This window comes from Protomyctophum bolini, assembly GCF_963924005.1.
Source record: "Protomyctophum bolini genome assembly, chromosome: 9".
In the NCBI taxonomy this organism is placed as follows: domain Eukaryota; kingdom Metazoa; phylum Chordata; class Actinopteri; order Myctophiformes; family Myctophidae; genus Protomyctophum; species Protomyctophum bolini.
The window spans coordinates 7,672,764-7,699,019 of NC_137870.1; the positions used below are offsets into that span (position 1 = coordinate 7,672,764).

Below are 26,256 nucleotides of genomic sequence, written 5' to 3' on the forward strand. Positions count from 1 at the left end.
TATTAATTTAAAAACGAAATGAAGAAAACAAAAAAATATATATAATATTTAAGGGACCCATAAAAATGTGTCCACCACCCATAAATGGGTCCAGACCCAGTGGTTGGGAAACAGACTGGAACAATCGCGTTTCGTACCTCTACGGGAAGCCAGGGGGGACAAACACTGTACTAGCTCATTGCTAGCTTCGTAGGCTAGCAGCCAGCTAGCAGCCAGCTAGCCTTTTACACCATATAAGTTATATGTCTATGGTTACACAACATTTCATTAATAATGGCTGCACATCTGAAGAGGAGAGTTTATGAGGAGTTCTCCAAAACTGTTACGGTGAGTAAATGATGTAGTTTTAATCTCTTTAGTTCACAGAATGTATTTATTTAAACGTCTGACAACAATATACTGTCTAGCCTAAGATTTAGACTAGCAGACGTCAGAATCGAAAAATACCTCGAGTGTCTAAATCTTAGGATATGCCTATTACAGTGTGGTTTTCAACCCTTTTCACATCAAGATCCATTATTTATTCGGCATTTGAGCCACGGACCACCATTTGATATTGACATTGACATTTAGCCCCTCAGACCCAAAACTAAAGAATATTTTGTTGTTGATATGGTTGTGAGATTTTGTCCACAGTTCCATGATGCTGTGTTGATGTTGGCACCATTAGGAGTGTCAGATAACAGGCAACATACATAACACATATGTTACACATTCTCTAATTGTGTAAACTTGTTGATGTAGGAAAGTTGAACTAATGAAATGGGACATTCTGCACAATGAGTACTTTTGGTACGTTATAAGTACCTATATTTAGCATTTCTGACGCTGATACTTTTGCATACACAGACAGGACTTCTACTTGTAACTTATAAGTAACAGAGTAATGAGAGTATAACTACATTGCCGTATTGGTGCTTGTTTTCAACCGAGAGTCCCTGGACTGCCTGTTGTGCAATGTCACTGTGGCTGACAAGACCAGTGGTTCCCAAACCTTTTCATGTCAAGGACCCCCAAATTGACACTAATTGGCCCGCGGACCCCCCATAAGAGAAGCTTTTTACGGCTCTTTAATTTCAAGCACCCCCGGTTTGACATGCATTAGAGAAATAGAGAGAAATAGAGAGGTAGAGATCCAAACCGTGACATTTATTTGAGGGACAGAACTTCACGGTTAGTATTACATAAAGTTACTATTATTATAACCTATTTAGACCTGAAGAATCAGACGATTCTACAAATGTCTCCTAAATCGGGTGCAGTACTTAGTTTAGACAGTTTTTGGTTTAGACTAGTCATTGTTTAGACCAGTCATTAGTCCTACAACTACAACCCATTTCAAACCCTCACCCTAAACCTAACCTCCCACGGGGCAGCACACCTAAACCTAACCTTAACCCATGTCTAACCAATGACTAGTCTAAACTAAGTATGCACCTCCCTAAATCTTGACAGTTTTCTGAAAAACCTCATGTTTCTATATCAGTGGTTCTCAAACATTTTCATGTCGAGGACCCCCAGAATGATATGTAAATGCCCCCGGACCCCAATCTCAAAATATGTTGTTCCAGGGACCCCCACAGAAGCAAAGATTTGAGTTAAAAACGTTCGCTCTGAAAGAATATATATTCAAAGATGTGAGTTTGAAATGAATCTTTGAGTTTGTTTGAAGCTTCAAACACCAAAAGGGGTTCCCGCCCTGAATGGGTGCCCTGATGTCATATTCCACCATATCCGGCCACTCTACCCCTGAGCCACTGCAGCCGTACTGTACTGTACAGTGTGCTATTGAAAAATCTTTAAAATGTGGCGCTAATCTTTGAATATACCTCTTTCAGAGCGAACGTTTTTAACTCAAATCTTTGCTCCTGGAACAATGTATTTTCAGATGGGGGGTTGGCGCCTTGGCGGCCAATTACATATATAAATATTTTTAGGGTCCTTCACATGAAATGGATTAAGAACCACCGATATAGAAAACATGGGGTTTTTCAGAAAACTGTCAGGATTTGGAAGACATTTGTAGAATCTGGTCTCAGTCCTCCTGAATGGGCTAATCGTGCAGCGCTATAACCTCTTCCTCCAACCTCTGATTCCCCTCCCCCCGCCACACACAGATCCCCCACGGCGAGGAGGCTCCGTCCAAGAAGCTCCGCCTGTCCAAGCCCAGTAAGTCCGCGGCGCTGCACGTGGACCTCTGCAAGGCCGCCACCTCCACGGACGCCCTGCAGTGCCTGCTGCTGTTCGCACGCAAGCCCGTTGAGCCAGAGAGCATCGAGAGCGTGGTGCGCGTGCTGCTCGAGCACTACTACAAGGTACGCTGTCGCTTTAAGAGCATACCTATTTAGTTACACGCACCTCTGCAGTGGGTGCAGGCCGGGCCAATTTGATTGATTGATTTTTGATTGATTGTTTATTTATTTTCGTGTCATGCACACCTTGTGCCCAACCCTCATGGGTTTATAAGACACCATTTCACATTTGCAATTACAGCATGTTTTACATTACATCATTTATGCATTTTACAGCATGTTTACATTACATAATTCATTATATTACACCTCAGATGTATACAGAGTACTCTGTCTCCTTTCCCAACATTGACAAATACAATCTGCTACAACGAAAGTCCCTTTGGCAAAACATATCTCCATTTAAATCTAGGAAATCCCCACACATAGAAGACATCTTATTCGTATTTAGAGCAGTAAAGCAAAAAGTGAACTTCGTTTTCAATTTCATCTAGATCACAGAACATACAATATCTCACCAATAAGGCAATCGGGGGTGTGTGTGTGTGTGTGTGTGTGTGTGTGTGTGTGTGATGTAACTGATGTAACTATCTGTCTCTCTCTCTCTTCCTGTCTTATCAGGAGCCAGACAGCTCTGTGCGTCTGAAGATCGCCGCCCTGCTGGGTCGGCTGTCTAAGACGCCGGGCTTCAACCCTGACTGCATCGTCGATGATGTCGTCAACAACACCCTCAGCAATGAGAGTACGTACACGCGCGCACACACACACACACACACACACACACACACACACACACACACACACACACACACACACACACACACACACACACAGCAAGGTTATTGCGACGATGAAAACCTGCATCTCCTGTTAGTCACGCCTCCATATATGGTCACACCTTGTGACATCAAGCCTCCATATATTGTCACGCCTCGTGACATCACGCCTCCATATTATGGTCACGCCTCGTGACATCACGCCTCGTGACATGTCATGCCTCCATATATGGTCATCTCCATATATGAAGATCACGACACTGACCTCATCTAACCCTGGATAACCAGGGAGACGACTGGATCATCACCTAGATCTGCATATATGGAGCCGGCCAGCAACTCTACATCTGACCTCAAACCCTTAGATCTCCATATATGGAGCTAACCTGTTCTGACATTCGATATGTTGATCTGAGCTCATACACTCAAGACACGCTCCATATATGGCCAGTACAGAATTCGTTCCATGTGTTGATCTGACCTCATCAAACCCTGTACACACAAGACACGCTCCATATATGGCCAGTACAGAATTCATTCCATATGTTGATCTGACCCCCACCCCCCCGTGCCAAAGCGCCAGCGCTCGCCCATCAGTCTGCCGTCACCCAAGGGCGAGGTCGCTTCTCGCCCTCAGGGCGTCTTACTGGTTATAGTTCAACGAAACTAACAAAATAATGGAACAGATCCGGACAGAAAACTGAGCACTCGAGCGCTGTAGTGTCCATGCAGCTCTGGAGAGTGACAAGCTGGAGTTTGAAATACATGGTTTTCAACGAGGGTGGCGCAAATATCACCAATTTTAGGCATGTATGCAACATGACAACTGTTTTAAAGTATTGTACAGTGACAACTAAAGTCTCTGTAATGTTTTTATGGTGTACTATTACTAAAAAAATTATCTAAAATAAAGGGATTTAAGATCATTAAAGCTGGGCTGTTGTCCGAGTCCACTGCATTCTGCCAACTTCTGGTCCAGGACATTGTCACTCTTCGCAAAGCTCTTCGCCAATAGAAGAAGTCTATGTAGAAGTAGAGGAGCCGCCATTGGACTGGCCCCGTGAAGTGAACGGGGCTGTCGTAACTCTGTCTTACCTCTTAAGCCCCAATCCCCCGCCGGCAAGGGCAGCGGCTGTCCACCTCGTGAACAGCTCTCAGCGGGTAAATGGGGCTGGTCATGGTCTCAGGTTCCAACTCCGATATTTTTGATTTTCCCTCTTGGACCCCCCTGGGGTTTAAGATACTCTATGGCTCTGATGGCCATAGAGTCGCCATGTCATCTCCATGGCCATGACCCCTGGTCCTTTCTGTCCCCAGAGTCCCACCAGGTCCTGGCCCAGCTCCTGGACACTCTGTTGGCCATCGGCTCCCAGCTCCCAGACAGCCCTGTCATCAGGCAGAGGCTGATAGAGGTGGCCTGTAAGGTAGGGCACGCACGCACGCACTTTTTGGACACAATTTCTTGTGTTGCTTGTTCAGCTCGCAAAAAAACTGGCCACTGGTCTCTTTATAAAGCCATTCATAAAGGCATCCATAACTTGACTTGGTCCAAAATGGTCTAAACCTCAGGTCAAATGCTTGTCTACAGTGTGTAATACCAGCATTCAAATCTGAGGCGGGTAAAAGTGTTTCGCTTTTTCTTTGGCCCCTGGTCGTGGAACGACCTACAGTCCACACTAAAATTGGCTTTGAAAGTTCCTTTGAGAGGTTTCAAAAGGATCATCTTAGATGTACAGTCCAACACCTGCACATGCTTGGATATGTACTGTACTAGCCTACTGTATGTTCATGCCTTAGTATATATTTATCATCATATCTGTTTATATTTTGTACATTGTGTATTTTGCCCTGCTACTAAAAGATTTGCACTTTGGTGATTTGTTGTATTTATTTCATAGGTACTTTGAGGTTTATCATGGATGTTTTTATTTGCTGTTCCAAAATGTGACATGATGTACGATGTAGTATTGAAGTGTAATTTCATTTCTGCCTCTTGGCCAGTTCCCACTTATAAAAGAGACTCGGTCTCAATGTGTTTTACTCGTTAAAGGTTAAATAAACATCTGAGCTACAGTACAACTATAGAGAGAGTAAGACTAGTCGATCGTTATTATTTCTTCACACCGCTGTAAAAATCCACTGTATTTATTTTATTATCTTTTATTCACCTGTATTTATTATTCTGGGTCTCTCTCAGCACCCAGCCAACACAGGGAAGCTGGAAGTACCTTCACTAAAAACACTTAAAGCTCCACACGTCCCAAACTCTTCTCCCTTCGGGCTCCAAAATGATGGAATGCACTTCCCATTGCAATCAGAACTGCAGGTTCACTCCCGATCTTCCGCCGTCGTCTGAAAACCCACCTCGTCAGACTCCATCTTAGCCCATAGCACTTGCCGTAGCACTTTCCGTAGCCACGACGACCTTACAGGCGTATGCAAAGACAAAATTATGTAATTTAGATATAATTTTATGTAGAGACGTAGCATAGTATATGCATAGTTTAGATATTCCACTGTTAAGTTCTTAGCTTATGTATGATTCATGATGACTATTTCTATGTATATGATGTATTACCATGTGTTGTTCTTACTTACTGTAAATTGCTCTGGATTAAGAGCGTCTGATAAATGCCTACATTGTAATTTATTGGGGGTCTCTCTCCCTCTCAGCACCTGTATTCATGTGGGTCTCTCTCTCTCAGCACCTGTATTCATGTGGGTCTCTCTCTCTCAGCACCTGTCGGACACCTACTTTGGGGTGAGGAACAAGTGCCTGCAGCTCCTGGGCTTCCTGGGCACCGTGGACAGACCGCTGACCAAAGACAACGAGGGACCCTCTGGTGAGTTTGTTACATCACTGAGGGAACACCTGGTGAGTTAGTTACCTGGAGAGTTAGTTACCTGGTGAGTTAGTTACATCACTGAGGGAACACCTGGTGAGTTATTTACCTGGAGAGTTAGTTACCTGGTGAGTTAGTTACATCACTGAGAGACCACCTGGTGAGTTAGTTACCTGATGAGTTAGTTACATCACTGAAAGACCACCGGGCACGTCCGCTGGTGAGTTAGTTATCCCATTTAATAGCCGGAACCCATCTGTGTCACCTTTTAGCTTTTAACCATTATTTTATACATTAGCTGTTGAAAAATACCAGATCTGAGCTTGTAGATCTTTTTAATCGTGAAAAAAAGGGGTGCAAATCTTTCAATATAATTATTTTTTCACAGCAAACATTTTTTAACTCGTATCTTTGCTTCTGGGGGGGTCCCTGGAACAACATCATTTCAGATGGCGGTACACATAATTCTGGGGGTCCTTGACATGAAAAAGTTTGAGAACCATTGATATGTCTTTCAGGAAAATGCAATGTGACATAGCTCTGTTCACAAAATGCTTCCAAATGTATATAGTCAACTGTTATATATTTTGACACTTGCTTTGGCAATGCCAATAAAGCTCATTTGATTAGAAATTTTAATTGCACGCACAATCCCAGTAGGCCAAGGAAGAAAGTCTGCCCTTCAGTTTTCTGTTTTCTTGAACCGTGGGTTTGTACAATGTGTTCTGTTCTGTCAGACATGGTGAGAGATGTCCAGAGTGTCATCAGCGACTACTTCAGAGACCAGGATCCCAGAGTCCGCACAGCAGCCATCAAAGCCATGGTAACACGCACGCACGCACGCACGCACGCACGCACGCACGCACGCACGCACGCACGCACGCAAGCAATACGCATCTGCAAAACGCAGCTACTTGCTACTAGTCAAGAGATCTCGCCAAAGTCCAAACTACCAAGCTTCCTTTCACACTCAAATAATATTTACATCTATCAGCTGCTCAGAATGCACCACACGCTGCTGAATGTAATGTAACCCGACACTGCGATACTGAAGTGTTGGTGTGCCGGTGGCGTGACTCGTGTGCACTGCTGCGCAGACAGTAAATAGCAGATCTGCAAGCTCACAGCATGTCACGAGTGCTGTGAGCTTGTATATCTCCCATTTGTTGCACGCAACACCATGCGCAACTATAAGTCTGTTGTGCTGGATTCTATTTTCCCTATGCTATTCTGACTTAAAAGTAGCATGAATTGAATTTACCACTGAAGTTATGGAAGTTTCTCCATATGGATCATGGCAGCGTCCAAAAGATGAAACTACAGGAATAATGGAAGTCTAAATCGAAAGCTGATTACTGTTGATTTCTGTTGTTGTTCTCAGCTCCAGGTGCACGAGAGAGGAATGAAGATCAGTCAGATCGTCTATGAGCAGGTAACTGTAGTCTTTCACATACACACTGCTCTAACTGTAGTTCACTCCTTCACACACACACACACACACACACACACACACACACACTGCTCTAACTGTAGTTCACTCCTTCACACACACACTGCTCTAACTGTAGTTCACTCCTTCACACACACACACTGCTCTAACTGTAGTTCACTCCTTCACACACACACACACACTGCTCTAACTGTAGTTCACTCCTTCACACACACACACACACACACACACACACACACACTGCTCTAACTGTAGTTCACTCCTTCACACACACACACACACACACACACACACACACACACACACACACTGCTCTAACTGTAGTTCACACACACACACACACACACACACACACACACACACACACACACACACACACACACACACTGCTCTAACTGTAGTTCACTCCTTCACATACACACTGCTCTAACTGTAGTTCACTCCTTCACATACACACTGCTCTAACTGTAGTTCACTCCTTCACATAGACACTGCTCTATACTTGTAGTTCACTGCTTCACATACACACTGCTCTAACTGTAGTTCACTCCTTCACATACACACTGCTCTATACTTGTAGTTCACTCCTTCACATACACACTGCTCTATACTTGTAGTTCACTCCTTCACATACACACTGCTCTAACTGTAGTTCACTCCTTCACATACACACTGCTCTATACTTGTAGTTCACTCCTTCACATACACACTGCTCTATACTTGTAGTTCACTCCTTCACATACACACTGCTCTATACTTGTAGTTCACTCCTTCACATACACACTGCTCTAACTGTAGTTCACTCCTTCACATACACACTGCTCTATACTTGTAGTTCACTCCTTCACATACACACTGCTCTAACTGTAGTTCACTCCTTCACATACACACTGCTCTATACTTGTAGTTCACTCCTTCACATACACACTGCTCTATACTTGTAGTTCACTCCTTCACATACACACTGCTCTATACTTGTAGTTCACTCCTTCACACACACACACTGCTCTAACTGTAGTTCACTCCTTCACATACACACTGCTCTAACTGTAGTTCACTCCTTCACACATACACACTGCTCTAACTGTAGTTCACTCCTTCACATACACACTGCTCTATACTTGTAGTTCACTCCTTCACATACACACTGCTCTAACTGTAGTTCACTCCTTCACATACACACTGCTCTAACTGTAGTTCACTCCTTCACATACACACTGCTCTAACTGTAGTTCACTCCTTCACATACACACTGCTCTAACTGTAGTTCACTCCTTCACACACACACACACACACACACACACACACACACACACACACACACACACACACTGCTCTAACTGTAGTTCACTCCTTCACATACACACTGCTCTATACTTACATATACTTAATTACATACTTTATCCTTTATTTACCCAGGGTAGTAGCTGAGCACAAAGTGCTCATTTTCCGCAACGCCCTGCAAAGACAGACACACACATTAAAACCTGGGAGCTGACCGCAGTACCAGCACTTATACTGTTGGCCACTAAGCAGCTCCACTGGAGCAGTTGGGGGTTCAGTGCCTTGCTCAAGGGCACGTCAGCGGTGTTGGGCGAGTGATGACCAATCACTTCCCGACCCAGATTTATTCCTGGCCTGAATTTCTGATTCAGCTGCCCTATACCGAGCTAGTAGCTACCAGCTGAGCTAAAGTTTGAACAAGGTTTTTAAATGAGAACGGTAACACATTAATATAATGTGTGCGCGTGTGCGTGTGTCCGCGCAGGCCTGCAGGCTACTGAAGGATGACTATGAACAGGTGCGTTCCGCAGCAGTACAGATGGTGTGGGTGCTCAGCCAACTCTACCCAGAAAGGTAAGTCGACTAGTGACAGCCTCTGTAGACATTTGTAAAGCACAGCTCAAGACCCACTTCTACAACATTGCTTTTAATTGATCTTTTATTTTTTTGTTATTCATGTCCTCACTGTATTGCATTACTGCTTGTTTTTTAATGGCGTTGCCTTGCTTTTCTTTTCTTTTTCTCCATTGCTCTGTAAAGCACTTTGAGCTGCATTTCATGTCATGAAAGGTGCTATACAAATAAAGTTTTATTATTATTATTATTATATTATTAGTAAAAGGAAAGGAAAGGTACTATGTTTACCCAGGGTAACTGGACTAAGCTCAAGAACTTGTTTACAGCCAGGCCCTGCTCATAGAACATTTCATGGTAGAGAGGTTCAATGCCTTGTCCAAGGGCACTTCAGCGGTGGTCATTCTAACGTGCCTGTCCGGGGATACGAACTAGCGACCTTCCGATATCAAGACCGCTCCGCAAACCGTTCGGCCACGGCTGCCTAAGTGACTAGTGACTAGTGAATAGTGACATCTGAGCAGTTTTATTTGTAATGGCACAACAACGAGTGGTTTGCCCAAAACCATAAGAGAACGGTGCAAAAGAAACATTAAAGATGGATTGTAACCACTACAATAAGTGACTACCAAGACAATAAAGAAATATAGAACATTAAAAGAAAACGGGAAGTATAAAAGTTCCACAGGTTCATAAAACAGAGGTTGTTTTGACAGACAAAACATCTCTTAATGAAAAACCACATTTCTGTTTCATGCTGATTGGTGCCTCGTTGTTATGCCCTGTCCAATCAGCATCGTACCCATCCCATCGTCCAATGAGGAGATCCGTATGGTGGACGACTCTTTTGCGAAGATCAGTCACATGGTCAGTGACGGCTCCTGGATGGTCCGAGTGCAGGCGGCCAAGACTCTGGTGAGGAGACCGTGGAACACGCACGCATGCACACACGCACGTACACATGCACGCACACTCTTACTGGACTGGTACAGCTATAGACAAATCCATGGAGGGGTGTCCATTAAGTGCAGCTTGACACCTCAGCATTGATTGCCTACACCTGGCCTACAGGGAACCGCTCCACAGATTTGTCTATACTTGATAAAAAAAAAGAAAAGGTTAAACCAAGGGGTGTGTGCGTGTGTGTGTGTGTGTGTGCATGCATGCGTGTGTGTGTGTGTGTGTGCGCAGGGCTCCATGACGCAAGTTAGTCCTCATTTCCTGGAGCAGACCCTGGACAAGAAGCTGATGTCTGACCTCAGAGTGAGTACACACACACGCACGTACGCACGCACACACGTGATAACGTATGATAGCAGCATCCTAAGGTTAGCATCACCTCTCAAACACTATCCATGTGTTGTATGGAGAATACTTATGTTGCTACCTTCAGGAAGGAGACATGGTGTCCCAGCAACAATAAGGTCAGACTGAAGAGGTCTTTTGTCCATCAGTCGACTTTGAGGCTTAATCAGGAGTTTGGCGTGCAGGATTAGACTCAGCTGTGGACAATTCATGTTTTTATGTATGTAATTATTTTGTTTTGTCAAATGTGATATTTACATACAAGGCCGCTGGGCACAAGACACATTTCAGTGTGACCATCTCAGAATAAAGTATCGTAGCGTAGCGTAGCGTAGCGTACACGTCAATAACATCAACGGTTGTGCTGGATTTTGCGATTAATTACGTCAATAACGTCAACGGGATTCTATGAGTTAAACGTCTCCACCCGGACCGTTCATTGGTTGTTCATGAATCACGTGACTCTCCACAGAGGAAGCGCACGGCCCACGAGCGTTTCATTGGTTGTTTCTGAATCACGTGACTCTCTCCACAGAGGAAGCGCACGGCCCACGAGCGTTTCATTGGTTGTTTCTGAATCACGTGACTCTCCACAGAGGAAGCGCACGGCCCACAAGCGTTTCATTGGTTGTTTCTGAATCACGTGACTCTCTCCACAGAGGAAGCGCACGGCCCACGAGCGAGCCAAGGAGCTGTACACGTCGGGAGAGTTCTCGTCGGGCAGGAAGTGGGCCGACGACGCGCCCAAGGAGAGGGTCGACACCAACAACGTTAACCTGATGGCCTCGGGAGCCTGCGGAGCCTTCGTCCACGGCCTGGAGGACGAGATGTACGGTACGATATGTTTTGTCTTAAGGCCCGTTGATAGTCCAGTTTTAGATGTACGGTACGATATGTTTTGTCTTAAGGCCTGTTTATAGTCCAGTTTTAGATGTACGGTACGATATGTTTTGTCTTAAGGCCTGTTTATAGTCCAGTTTTAGGTGTATGGTACGATATGTTTTGTCTTAAGGCCTGTTTATAGTCCAGTTCTAGGTGTATGGTACGATATGTTTTGTCTTAAGGCCTGTTTATAGTCCAGTTTTAGGTGTATGGTGAGATATGTGTTTGTCTAAAGGCCTGTTCATATAGTCAGGGAATATTATCGGAATAATGGGAATACATTTCTTACCAAGAATGTTCTTCACCAATGCGTTTGTAAGGGTGTCTACTAACATAATTATCCTAGCCTGATTATCAGACTGTAGCTTTCTTGAAGCTTCAGTCTGACATTGTCTCCTGTCTGAGCGATTTCAAGAGGGAGGGGATTATAATTTCCCCTTGTGTAGAGGTCCACATCGTGGCCGTAGAGGCCCTGTGCCTGCTGACTTCATGTGTTTTGTTGTGTAGAGGTCCGCATCGCGGCCGTAGAGGCCCTGTGCCTGCTGACTTCATGTGTTTTGTTGTGTAGAGGTTCGCATCGCGGCCGTAGAAGCCCTGTGCCTGCTGGCGTGCTCGTCGGCCGGCTTCGCCGAGAAATGCCTGGACTTCCTGGTGGACATGTTCAACGACGAGATAGAGGAGGTCCGTCTGCAGTCCATCCACGCTCTGAGGGAGATCTCCACAAACATCACTCTACGAGAAGACCAACTGGACACTGTCCTGGCTGTGTTGGAGGTAAGACCACACACACACACACACACACACACTCTGAAGGAGATCTCCACACACATCACTCTATGAGTAGACCAACTGGACACTGTCCTGGCTGTGTTGGAGGTAAGAGAACACACACACACACACACACACACACACACTGAGGGAGATCTCCACACATCAATGTATGTGTGGAGCACGCACACACGCACTCTTACACACACATTGAGAGAGGACCAACCGGATACAGTGCTGGCTGTGTTGGAGGTACACACACGCGCACACACACACACACACACACACACACACACACACTGACCGATTGTCGTTTAATTGCCCTAACAGTGAGTCCTACAGTGAGTCCTACAGTATGTTGCGTTCACACGGGCAGACGCAAAGATTCAGTCTACCTTTCATTGTCATTTTTGGAGCAGCTACATGCATCGGTGCGTCTTTGCGTCGTCATGTCGCCGGCTTCCATTGACGATGAATGGTAGACTGTATCTTTGCATCTGCCCGTGTGAACGCATCGTCTCTCTCCAGGACTCGTCTCAGGACAGCAGAGAGGCTCTAAACGACTTACTGTGTTAATAATAATAATGTATCTACACTCCAGGACTCGTCACTCGTCCCGGGACATCAGGGAGGCCCTCCATGAGCTCCTGTGTTAATAACATGTGTCTGTAATCTCCAGGACTCGTCCCGGGACATCAGGGAGGCCCTCCATGAGCTCCTGTGCTACACCAACGTCTCCACTAAAGAGTGCATCCAGCTGGCCCTGCTGGAGCTGCTCAAAAACCTCACCAAGTACCCCACCGACCGCAACTCTGTCTGGAAGTAAGTACCCCACCGACCGCAACTCTGTCTGGAAGTAAGTACCCCACCGACCGCAACTCTGTCTGGAAGAGAGTGTGTGCTGTTGACACCTGTGTGTGTGTGTGTGTGTGTGTGTGTGTGTGTGTGTGTGTTTGTGTGTGAAGGCAGCCAATCAGGACTAGGTCGCTAGTGTTTAGAGCAGGGGGGCAGTCAGACAGATATTTCGTGAAGCCACTAAGGAAATCGGGACTTCCTGAAAGTTCATATAATGGCCTGTTGTGGCGCTGTCATTGGGCCCAAAAAAAAAACCATATCTCCAATAGAGGTCCATGTATTTGTGCCCAACTTCACCTAGACTGTATTACCGTAATAAACATGGTCATGAATACTTTCTGCTTCCAGTCACTAGTTTAAAGTCTCATTTCTCATGTCATAATATTCTTTTTGGAAAATTATGGTCCCATTTATTTAAAAAATGACCATAAAGTCGAGTAGGTTCTGAGGGGCGTGGTTACCGTTACAGACGAAGAAGAAGGGGGGGGGAAGTCCCGCCTCGTTGTCTGGGCCAGCCAATGGCCAGCTGGGCCCAAACGGATCTAGAAAGATGGTGACTTACAATTCAAGGACTGACAGGCTTCATTTTACGTCCATATCAGACCCGGGGAACGCTTTGTCCATATCTTTTTACAGTCTATGGTTTAGAGTCGTCTTTAAGGTCGTCAGTAGTCGTGCGGGCACCTGGCAAAAATGTGAGTATTTTCTCCACCACTGTGATTGTTCTCCAGGTGCCTGAAGTTTGTGGGAGAGCGTCACCCCACCCTGGTCCTGCCTCTGGTCCCAGAGCTGCTCAGTACGCACCCCTACTTCGATACGCCTGAGCCTGACATGGACGACCCAGCCTGTATCCTACACACTTCCTACAAAACGCTTATTTTTCACAGGTGCTAGCCCCTCCAATGCATGGCTTTTGAAGATTATGTCGTCATATGGCAGCCAAGTCTATGGGATTTGATTTATAATGATTGTTTAGAGAACTTCTGATTTAAATCGTTTGCCAGCCAAGTCTATTTTAGTCACCGATAAACCCCTTATCCCTAAACTTCTTTGCCTTTTTTTTTTTTTACTATTTTGGAAAACATTTTTGAATAGTTCAACTAGCCAATCTACATTGACACGTTGTGAGCTTGTAGACTGGCCATTTTAACTATTCAAAAATGTTTTGCAAGATAGTAAAAAAAAAAGGCAAAGAAGTTTAGGGATAAGGGGTTTAGCGGTGACGAAAATGGAGCCCATAGGGTCCTATTTTCGTCCATGATCGGCTTGTAAATCAGTGGTTCCCAAACCTTTTTGGTCATGACCCTTTTACCTCCTGACCTAGCTGAATATAAATTGCATAAGCTATAAGAGACATACATTTCCTATTTATCCACATATATGAACCATATGCAGCATATATACTATATTCTGCATGTACTGTACTTGCCATATATTGCCATAATATGTTAATATATTTAAAATCAAACCATAGCACCACTTTTAGCCTTTTCATGTCGCCCCCTAGAGGGCGCCCACGCACCACAAGGGGTGCACGACACGCACCACAGTTTGGGAACCACTGGGCTAGTTGATTTTTTTTTAAATGTTTTCAAAATATAGTAAAAACAAACAAAAGGCAAAGAGTTTATGGATAAGGAGTATATCATGGCGATTATAGGACCCTAAGACCCCTCGTATAGGGAGTCGCACTTTTTGATGAGCGGTGGTATTGCATAGCATTCCACATTTTGGTGGCATAGCGGTGAAGGGCGGCTGTGGCTCAGGAGGTAGAGCTGGTCGTCCAATGATCCGCGGGTCGGCGGTTGGAGTCCCGGCTCCTCCTCCTGTCAACGTGTCCAGACGGTGTGAGCTCGCCACCGTTGGTGTGGGAAGTGAGGACGCTGCATGGCGTTTCACCTCCCAATGTATGAATGAATGAACCGTTGTAAAGGCAAGGCAACAGTGCAACAGTGCACTTTAAAATGAATACAGATTATAATGGATACAATTAAAATAAGATATGGGAGCATATACATTACAACAAATACTACCTTTAATAGAAACAGAAAATAGAAACAGAAAACACAGCTAATTTTGAAGTCCAGGCAAGCGCTCCGAGCACTTGGAAAAGCGCTATAAAAATGCAATCCAATATTATTAATATTAGGAATTCATCCCCATGTTTGTGCCCAACCTCCCAATCTGGGGGGAATGAGCTCCATTATGTTGACATTGTCCTTGACCTTTGCCCTGTGGGATCCCAGACATTGCGGTGTTGGTTCTAGTCTTCAACGCAGCCAAGTCCTGTCCCACCATGCCCGCCCTGTTCTCTGACCACACCTTCAGACACTACGCCTACCTCCGAGACAGCCTGAGTCACCTGGTACCCGCGCTGAGGGTGAGGACGCACGCACGCACACACACACACACACACACACACACACACACACACACACACACACACACACCGTCTCACCTGGTACCCCACTGAGGGTGAGGACACACACACACACACACACACACACACACACACCGTATCACCTGGTACCCCCCCCCTGAGGGTGATAAAGGACCATGAATGCTTAAAACCCCATTTAGGCCTGACCTCAACATTAAAAAAAATCTAAATCTAAATCTAAATCCTTTTTTTCAAAAATAGCAGACCTACAAGCTCGTATGAGCTTGTAGATCTGCTATTTTTCACTGGCTAAATTATAACATAATGTTTAAAACACCAAAATGGGTTAATCCTAAACCCGAAGCTGAATGTTTTCCCATTTGTTCGGTATGTTCAAACCAGAGAGTGGAGTAGGAGAGTAGTGGCACGCTTTGATCTCGCTAATAAAGTGGGTGACTCCATGGGCTATAGTTCCAAACATTGCTCCTGTGGCTGGAACTATCCCATTGAGATAGAATGAGCACTTCCGCATTCCATTGTTACAATGGGAGTCAACGCTAGTGTCGCCACTCTCTTATTATATTACTCTGGTTCGAATCAGAGATTTTTTAGAGAGAGTGCTGTCATCGAAGGGGCAGAAAACGGCGCTCGAGCGCTGTTCATGCAGCCTGGAGAGTGACGAGCTGGAATTTGAAATGCATTGTTTTTTCAACGAGGGCGGCGCAAATATCAGGAATTTTAGGAATGTGTGCAACATGACAACTGTTTTAAAAGTATTACACAGTGACAACAAAAAAAAAACCCAATCTAAAATAAAGGAATTTAAGATCATTAAAGCTGGGCTTGTTGCCTGAGTCCAGTCAGTGCATTCTGCCAACTTCTGGTCAAGGACATTGTCACTCTTCGCATTTGGAGGTAAAAAAAAAATCAGAATATTCTTCTCTCGTTTGATATCATTGAAAATGCACTGGTTCAAATGTTCAGCAGTGATTCTAAGTGTCGTCTCTCCTTCCTCCTACAGTTACCGGGCAGACAGCAGGTGTGTGGTTTAGACTCGGTGGACGCCAGCAGTGAGTCCGGCTCCGTGGAGTCGGCCCAGCTTTTCCTCCAGCAGAGCCTGAACCGCGTCAGCACCATCCAAAACCTGGAGGCGCCCGGAGCACAGGAGCTGCTGGACTTCACCATACGGTACGGTACGCACGCACGCAGGGGCGGCCTTAATGATCGCGAGGCCCCGTATCATAATTCATAATTATTCATAATTCAGAATTATTTAAAAAAAATTTTTTATATATATATATATATTTTTTGTCAGTGTGTATTATCGGACTTCAAAGCATGAATAGCATACACAGCCAAGTAGAAAAATACACAAAAGCAGCTTGCTTGATTAAACATTTTTTACTTTAACCCATTCTGACCGGGAACCCATTTTGGTGTTGGCATCATGTCATGCTTTAGCTATTGAAAAATACCAGATCTACAAGCTCATAGCGCGCCACCGAGTGGCGCGCTACGAGCTTGTAGGTCTGCTATTTTTGAAAAATCGAAGAACGACTTGACATTTTTAAGTCTGATCTCAGGTCAGAATGGGTTCATCAGACCAGTGTGTGTCCATAGTGGAAACCTCGTATGAATCTGATCTCAGGTCAGAATGGGTTAAGGCAGGGGTGCCCAAAAGGTAGATCGTGATCTACCAGTAGATCACAAAGGCTGTGCAGGTAGACCACATGACATGCCCCTGGCCTAAAATATAAATAATTTAAATTAAATAAAAAAGTAGTTTTAATTAAGGTGACTTGATTGATTTACATCAAAAGGGGCCTGCCTCAAACCCACAATGCAATACTTTGTTTTTACGCCACATGCTGAAAGTGTATACCACCATAACATCTGGATTGTTAGTTTAACCGCAGCAGCCTTGCATCTTTATTGTTGGCATGTCTTAAAAATAGGGTAACATTCTGCAAAAACCAACATTCATCAGTCATCCAAAATGGAAGAACAAGAAAGCGGCATTGAAGGAAATGAAGGACACATGAAGTGAAACTATGCAAATATTAATATTCCATTACATGGGTGTTGTGTTGTCTGCATCATTCAGAATAACACAGCATTCCAGTCTTGCAAACGTACGTTATTAAAATCTTTATTCAAAGTGAGTGGCATATTCAAAGAGGGTGCATAATGCAATTCATGCATGCATGCACACACTCACTCACGCACACACACTATAACTGATCTAACCTAATGGATAGATGTCTAATGTTAAACCTAACCCAAGCATAAAAACTTGGGGACACCAATTTTTGTGTTCATATTTGACACGCACTCGGGCCTGTCTAAGGTGCACTCACGCACGCACGCACACACACACACAGACACACTCCAAAGCCCCCACAGGTAGATTTTAAACTATTTTCAGCAATGGGATAATATAATTTTTGGTGGGTAGATCTTGTTCTGCTGGTCATTTAGCAAGTAGCTCTCAAGTAAAAAAAGTGTGGGCACCCCTGGGTTAAGGTATAACTGGAAGGCAGCATAGGCTATACAATGATGCAATCGCAACTGTCAGCGCTGCCAGTGCTAGATTATTTAAATTTGATTATTTTCCGCTACCTGACAATTAAAACCCATTTTTTTAATGCTTGCGCAAGTTGGTTACATTGTATTAGGGCTACTGCCTACCGTCATTGCGCCGCATTATCACGGCCCGGTTAAAAACGAGAATGATGCACACCATGAACTGACCATAGGCAATGTCCCCTTTACAGCGCTCTCTTTATTAACGAATATAATTCGCCACAATCGGCAGCCTATACACGTTAGGACTGGACAGATTGAGAGTGCAGAGAGTACAGACAATATGCCATACTATTACTAGGCTGTTGCTCTGCGCTCCGATGCCCTCTCCACGCCGCGCACCGTGGCGCATGAACAACAACAACAACAACTCCACGTGGACCCACGGCGACCCCACGTATGAATTAGATAGTTTATAAGAAATGGCACGGCGGCCATCCTTGCAGGCAGTGACAGTAACAGAATGAGAATCCTGTAGGCTGTATTAACCTGTTCATTTTAGGGGGCATCAACAGCAGCCTGTTGATGACGAATCATACTATGAAACTTATCAATTCATTAACTCATTCTGACCTGAGATCAGATTCATACGAGGTTTCCACGGGACACACACTGGTCTGATTAACCCATTCTGACCTGAGATCAGATTCTAAAAATGTCAGTCGTTCTTCGAATTTTTCAAAAATAGCAGACCTACAAGCTCGTATCGCGCCACTCGGTGGCGCGATATGAGCTTGTAGATCTGCTATTTTTCAATAGCTAAAGCATAACATGATGCCAACACCAAAATGGGTGCCCGGTCAGAATGGGTTAACTAGTACTCACCTATACGCCGCCACGGAGGATATACCATGTTTAACGTCATTCCAAAGTGTTTAGCCTACATTGTTTAAGTCATAGACGCATGCGGTTTTCATGAACTTTGGTTAAAAGCATGTTGTTGTTGTTGTTGTACACTACCACCCGGCACTTCTAGTCGAGTAGACTGTCATGGCAGCTGGCTACAACCGAAACAACTTCCTCTTCCTCTTCAAAATAAAAGCTGCTTATAACAATACTTTTATTTATTAAGTGAACTACAGGATGTAGTATAGACGCAGGATAGTGGGCTTGGAAGGATAAATAAATCACACAGAAGGCAGGAGAAATAAACTCCGCAGACATTCGGGGCTTTATTATTTTTTAAATCTTGCCAACAAAATGGGGAGGCCCCTGGAGGCTCGAGGCCTGTTTCAATTGAAACGATTGAAACATATATAAGGCCGCCTATGGGTAGCCTATAAAGGACCGTCTGTATAAAAAAAAAAACAATACTTACAAACTGCACAATACTTCAGATATGGTCAGGAATCTCCCCTGGGGGCTACCGTTCACAGATGACAGCAAATTGAAATATACCAATAAAATAATTACAAAAAAGCACTTACTGCATCAAAACTAATGCAACAAACTATACTATAGATAGGAGCCAAAAGGAAGCACGCACATCTCCAGAAATTCTACAGGTGCTGAACAAGAAATGTACGTACAATGAAATGGAAGGGTTGTCCGTACAGTTGTGTGGACATCCCTTCCTTTTCAACAAACTATACTATAACATAAGAAAGAGGCAACACTTGTGAAAATCACTGATGTACAAGCTCACTTGTATAACAGATGTACAAGCTCGCGTAGCGTCAGCGTGCATGGCAGCACCAAGCTGTGACGACTTGAATAACTTCTATTTTTGAACGCTTGAATCTAAAATGACACATGCTTTCCTGGTGTTAATGCGTTAAAGTGGTTATGGCTACAACAGTTTGTACTCAGTGGTCTAAAGTAATTGAGACTTTCACTTAACCCATTCTGACCTGTGAACCCCGGCCTGGCTAGAACTGAACAACATATCTCTAGTCTAAAACATCAAAGGAATTCTAGTGAAAGATATTATGCCATTGCAGTGCTGGATTGGAGGAGGGTGGAGCCAGAGGCAATCGGAGGAAGGGACTAGGCATGTAACAATTCACTCAACTCACGATACGATTAGTATCAGTGATATGAGGTTCACGATATGACTTTTCACGATATTAAAAAAACATATATATTTTAAAGATTACCGTTTTTTTAATTTTATATAATTTATCTTCCCCCCTGAGATTTTTTATTAAACTACATTGCAAAAAAAGTAGCATTACTTTTGACAGTGCAGAAACATAATTGCCTTCCTTGATGAGCATCAACGACCATCATCACCTGGGCACAGTCACACACAGCTCCCCTCTACAGTGAAAATGACTATCATTTCTCTCCAAAAGCACTTGAATATGATGGAATATGACTAAAGCTCACATTTCACATCACACACTAGCCCCCCTTGAAAATCGATATATATCACTATGCTCTCTCTTCATTCTTTCACAGGCTGCGTTTTGGGCAGCATGCCATTATGAGTTGGAAACTTAAGTCTCAGATTTAATTAATTAGTTTGTTAACCCATTTTGACCTGAGATCAGATTCAAAAAATGTCTTCTACATCCTGACAGTTTTCTGAAAAAGCTATGTTTCTATGTCAGTTTTTCGATTTTTCGATTCGATTTTTCAAAAATATATCCCCATGTCAGCCTGTGGCTGGTTTTGGCACAATGCCTTCATAGATAGCATTAAGGAAGTACAAAACTTAAATTCTCAAACACAGGTTGTGCAAACCCCCCCCCCCCCCCCCCCCCCCCCATACAAACGGAAGCTAGAGGTGACCACAGTTTATCTGTAGCTTCAACATCTGTCCAAAGTTACACAATCCTCACACAATCCTCACTCCTTTACCTGAGATCAGATTCTAAAAATGTCTTCTACATCCTGACAGTTTTCTGAAAAAGCTATGTTTCTATGTCAGTCGATTTTTCAAAAATATATCACCATGACCAGCCAAACAGATCACGTCCTCCCCGCCCCTGGAAAGCCTGGAACACGGATGGATGGAGTCGGCTGTCAGCAGCCACGTCACCCACACAGTACACACAACAACTTTTTTTCCTGGACCATTCTCTCATGCGGCCGAATTCGCCTGGGCTGTTTCCGAATTTGCAGGGAATGTATTTGATTGCGTTTTGATCGCGAACGGAACGAGCGTCGTTGAGGGAAGCTCTGTGGACTAGCATAGCTTATGCTTTATAAAGTAGCGTATATAGTTAGCAGCGCTTCTATTTATAATTCACAGCAGATTTTTTTTTTTTTTAGACTTTTTGTTTTTGGGAGACTGCTTTCAGACGGCTTTTTGTAGGGCACACGATTTGCAAAAATGAACATCTTTCGGCTAGCTGGTGACGTGTCGCATCTCATAGCAATCATTATCTTGTTCCTGAAGATATGGAAGTCCAAATCCTGCTCTGGTATCTCTGGGAAATCTCAGGTGCTGTTTGCGCTCGTGTTCACCACAAGATACCTGGACCTGTTCACTGCCTTCATCTCCATCTACAACACAGTCATGAAAGTGGTGTTCCTGGGCCTGGCCTATGCTACGGTCTACCTGATCTACATGCGCTTCAGGAACACCTTTGACTCCGAGAACGACACGTTCCGCGCGGAGTTCCTGCTGGTGCCCGTCATCGGGCTGTCCTTCCTGGAGAACCACGCCTTCACTCCGCTGGAGATCCTGTGGACCTTCTCCATCTTCCTGGAGGCCGTGGCCATCATGCCTCAGCTCTTCATGATCACCAAGACGGGCGAGGCGGAGTCCATCACCACCCACTACCTGTTCTTCCTGGGTCTGTACCGCGCCCTCTACCTGGCCAACTGGGTGTGGCGCTACCACACCGAGGGCTTCCTGGACCAGATCGCGGTGGTGTCCGGCGTGGTGCAGACCATCTTCTACTGCGACTTCTTCTACCTTTATTTCACAAAGGGTGAGATAGAAGTTCTTCGAGGGAGTGGAAAGATGAGTCTGCCGGTGCCAGTTTAACGAGATGTGCCGCCATTGTTGTGTTCAAACCGCTACCATTCTGTGCCTCTGCTACTACACAGTTATGCAATGGAACACATAGTGTACAGTACCATGCCAATCAACTGTTGTGAGCGGTGGGACTAATGGCCTATCGGGCCATGATTGTGTGTAGGTCAAGATGAGGTGTGTGTGTGTGTGTGTGTGTGTGTGTGTGTGTGTGTGTGTGTGTGAGAGAGAGAGAATGTTTAGAGGCTTGCGTGAGTGCACGCATACAGTAGCTATAGTGGTAAAGCTATTGCAATGTACAGTATGTTTTCTTTTTTTATATAGAGTTCAAAAGTGACTACAATTGTGTGCATGTAGAACCTAAACATGATTTGGGACGGCAGAAATGATGAATTGTGCATTTGTTCTTTGCTTTATTTTTTTCACCCATGGATGCTGAGATAGACTCCAGTTTAAAGACCATTAAATGCAGTTTATGTGGGATTTATCTTGTTTCCATAGCCAATGCTTATAGTTATACCCACTAAAAAAAAACTGTAAATATGGTTTGTTTAGCATATCGTACAACCCTCAGGTAGTCTAAAATACATGTCTTCCTGTACTTTAGTTTTGACATGGTATACTCATACCTGTATGGCTATGGGCGTGTCTAGCTTTTACAGAATACCCAAATGTTTTCTAATCTTTTTTGCAAATTTTAATAATATTGCCAGGGACCATGAGCGATCATGAGCAATTCTAGTAACCATGTGAATTGGGGAACCCATAAAAAATAATGCCAGAAAAAAAAAAAAGAAAAAAAAAATATATATATATATCACCATGTCAGCCTGTGGCTGGTTTTGGCACAATGCCTTCATAGATAGCATTAAGGAAGTACAAAACTTAAATTCTCAAACACAGGTTGTGCAATCTGTCCAAAGTTACACAATCCTCACACGAATGTCCATTATGGAGAACCAACACCAAGTTACAAAGTTACACAATGATGATAATCAATAAGGAGTTTTAATCAAACAATGTGTGAATGAATGCACATGCGTGCGCATGTGCATTAATTCATGTGTGATTCCACGAGTAATGAATCTTACCTCAGTCCCTCAGTAGCATGCTGTATGGGTTGTGCAGAGGGTTGGCAAAGTAATTATGTACAGTAGCACTGGATAATGTAATGTTTTGTATCATCAAGTGATTTATTATGTATCACCAACAATGCACACGCACGCACACATGTGTATGCATGCACACCGTTTTTTATTATATTATATATATTAAATCTTTCATATATATATATATTTTTTTAATTTTCTGTGTGTGTGTGTGTGTGTGTGTGTGTGTGTGTGTGGGGGGGGGGGGGGGGGGGGAGTAGGGGGTTGGAAGTACATCAGGACACCTCCCAAAACCTCTCTGCTGGTCCTGAGGCTCTAACATTGTAACTTCATGTTAGTTCTAGTGAACTGGAGTGGGTTTACAGGGTTCCCCAAAACCTTGAAAAAAACAGCAACATTTGAAACGTTTGTTTTCTTTTAATCGAGCCCTTTCCCATAACCCATTTTTACCTGAGATCAGTTTCTAAAAATGTCTTCTACATCCTGACAGTTTTCTGAAAAAGCTATGTTTCTATGTCAGTCGTTTTTCGATTTTTCAAAAATATATCACCATGTCAGCCTGTGGCTGGTTTTGGCACAATGCCTTCATAGATAGCATTAAGGAAGTACAAAACTTAAATTCTCAAACACAGGTTGTGCAAACCCCCCCCCCCCCCCCCCCCCCCCCCCCCCCCCCCATACAAACGGAAGCTAGAGGTGACCACAGTTTATCTGTAGCTTCAACATCTGTCCAAAGTTACACAATCCTCACTCCTTTACCTGAGATCAGATTCTAAAAATGTCTTCTACATCCTGACAGTTTTCTGAAAAAGCTATGTTTCTATGTCAGTCGTTCTTCGATTTTTCGAAAATAGCAGACCTACAAGCTTGTAGCGCGCCACCTATGAGCTTGTAGATCTGCTATTTTTCAATAGCTAAAGAATAACATAATCCTAACACCAAAAGGGGTTCCCGCCCAGAATTGGTTAATTGTCCTTCTCCCATAACCAATCCACCAGCCGCCCACTTTCTATTAGAGAGAATGGTTGCCATCTGTTCTTATCGCAACGCAGCTGCAACTTAGACTGCACTTTCATAGTAGTAAATTAATGGTCCTATAAGTATTCAATCAATCAATCAATGAATCAGCAACTAAAGTTGTCAAATAACTGTAGTGGAGTAAAAAGTATTTGCCTCTGAGGTACAAGTGGAGTAGAAGTTTAAAGTATCAACAAATGTACAGTAGTGAGTGTGTGACAGTGTGAGGAATATTGCAGATGGTCAGATTGCAAAAAAAACAGAAACACTAGAAAATATAGCCTACTGTATATTTTCAATGTTTTTGTTTACTTGATTTTTATAGAAACACTGAATCATGTTCAAGGTATTAAATACAGCTGTGGAAAGTAACTAAGTACAGTACAGCCCATGTACAGTATTGTACTTAAATCTGGTTATGTACATCATCTACTTATAGATACAATACTTCACTAATATACAATTAAATCTGGTGCTGTACATTATCAGCATGTGACTGCAGCTTGTTCCTGTTCGCAGACGACTCAGCACTGCTGGTCTTGGACAGGAACAAACTGCAGGTTGAAAAGACCCTCAGCTCTGAACTCGGTAGAATCTGCACCTGGCTCACTGATAACAAACTATCCTTACACCTGGGAAAAACTGAATCCATTCTCTTCGGATCAAATAGTAATCTCAGCAAGGCAGATGGCTTCTTGGTTAGAGTGGGTGACAACATTATCACACGAAAAGATGAAATTACCTACCTAGGTTCCATCCTGGAGGCCAATCTTTCCGGTGATAAAATGGCCACCAACGTAATCAAAAAAGTCAATCAAAGAACAAGATTCCTTTACAGGATCTCCTCACTGGTCAACAAAAACACCTTGAAGACCTTAACAGGAGCCCTCGTACAAGGTTTCTTTGACTATGCATCCACCTCTTGGTACCACAGCACCTCAAAGGCCCTTAAAACAAGGCTCCAGACCTCCCAAAACAAACTGGTCAGGCTCCTACTTGGCCTCACCCCCCGAACCCACCTCACCCCTGCCCACTTTGACAGGCTGGGATGGCTTATGGTCGACGACAGAGTACAGCATCTTGCAATGGGTCTGGTCCACAAGATTCGATACACCACTAAGATACCCATGTACCTGTCTAAATACTTCCTTAATGTAAACGACACCAGAGGGAGTGCAACAAACCATGTACAACCCAGATTCGGCTCAAACAAGGGACTCACTTGAATGAATGCATTCCACCAAAGATCCCTCACATATTATTTATTGACACTTTTATTTTGTAATGTTTTGTGCAATAGATCGTTTTGGGAGCATATGTGTTATTTTTTTTTAAGTCCTCACTCCTTCCTGCTGTGATGTCATCCACCTGCGTTTGCTTCCACCTCTCTCTCTCTCTTGCTTGAAGCCAGACATATCATTGGTCCGATATCTCAAACCCTAACCCTAACCTCCCACGGGGCAGCAGCACACCTAAACCCAACCTTAACCCTCTCCCAACCCTTAAAGGCCTATTCATAGTCTGGATTTTCGGTGGTAAGGTGACCACCGCTCCGGTGGTGAGCTGACCACCGGAGCTGAAATAACGTTGAGCGGTGGTGAGTAAAAACAGAGAGAAGGGCTGGAGCGGTGGCGGTGGTTTGCTCTTCACCGCGGCTCGTGACGTCATGTTGTAGTTCGGTGGTCATCCCACCACCGTAAATCCAGACTATGTATGAGCCTTAAACCTATCTCACAGCCCTTCCCCGCCCCCTTTCTAGACCTAGTGGTGTTGACGTGACGTCACTCCATAGACTTTACATGTTAAAAGACCTACATTCAGAAGCCATAAACAACGCATAAACGTTATTCTATTTGGTTTAGAGGTCTTAACATCTTGTTTTCTCCATAATAATATTGGTCTTTTACATTTTAACATTTGGAAACAGCCTTAAATGGTGCAGAGAAAGCAGGTAGGTCTGGTCCATAGTCTTACTCACGCCCATTCCTCCTTGTCCAAATCTCACAAAAATCGGCACACATGATCTCCGGACCTATCCGATTAAAACACCAACTGCAGAATGCACACAATGCATCGTGACGCATTGTGAGCTTGTAGATCAGCTATTTTCAAATGGTCGAAATGTACTGTATAGGGTTTAAGTGGTTACAGTAATGTATGTTTTTCTAATCAAAATGTAAATCTCCAAAGTAACTAGTAACTAAAGTTTTCAAATAATTGTGGTGGAGTAAAAGTACAAATGTTGGCTCTGAGA

The 26,256-nt window shown here is 43.9% G+C and overlaps 2 protein-coding genes across 3 annotated transcripts in view; both read left to right on the forward strand.

Moving 5' to 3' along the window:
* The first annotated feature begins 178 nt into the window (after positions 1–178).
* Positions 179–26,256, forward strand: part of ints4 (integrator complex subunit 4) — a 37,835-nt gene continuing 11,757 nt past the window's right edge. For both annotated transcript variants that reach the window (XM_080772173.1, XM_080772174.1), the window contains exons 1-16: positions 179–327; positions 2,118–2,315; positions 2,874–2,994; positions 4,346–4,452; positions 5,766–5,871; positions 6,609–6,694; positions 7,253–7,303; positions 9,090–9,178; positions 9,973–10,093; positions 10,370–10,441; positions 11,143–11,317; positions 11,934–12,139; positions 12,813–12,955; positions 13,720–13,835; positions 15,235–15,368; positions 16,390–16,556. In XM_080772173.1, the coding sequence (XP_080628299.1) occupies positions 274–327; positions 2,118–2,315; positions 2,874–2,994; positions 4,346–4,452; positions 5,766–5,871; positions 6,609–6,694; positions 7,253–7,303; positions 9,090–9,178; positions 9,973–10,093; positions 10,370–10,441; positions 11,143–11,317; positions 11,934–12,139; positions 12,813–12,955; positions 13,720–13,835; positions 15,235–15,368; positions 16,390–16,556 (1,946 nt within the window). In that variant the 5' untranslated portion in view covers positions 179–273. The remainder of the gene's footprint in view (positions 328–2,117; positions 2,316–2,873; positions 2,995–4,345; positions 4,453–5,765; positions 5,872–6,608; positions 6,695–7,252; positions 7,304–9,089; positions 9,179–9,972; positions 10,094–10,369; positions 10,442–11,142; positions 11,318–11,933; positions 12,140–12,812; positions 12,956–13,719; positions 13,836–15,234; positions 15,369–16,389; positions 16,557–26,256) is intronic.
* On the forward strand, positions 20,803–22,363 carry LOC308321041 (ER lumen protein-retaining receptor 3-like). The gene has a single exon (XM_080771824.1). It carries the CDS (start codon positions 21,229–21,231, stop codon positions 21,886–21,888), a length of 660 nt encoding a protein of 219 aa, XP_080627950.1. The 5' UTR covers positions 20,803–21,228; the 3' UTR covers positions 21,889–22,363.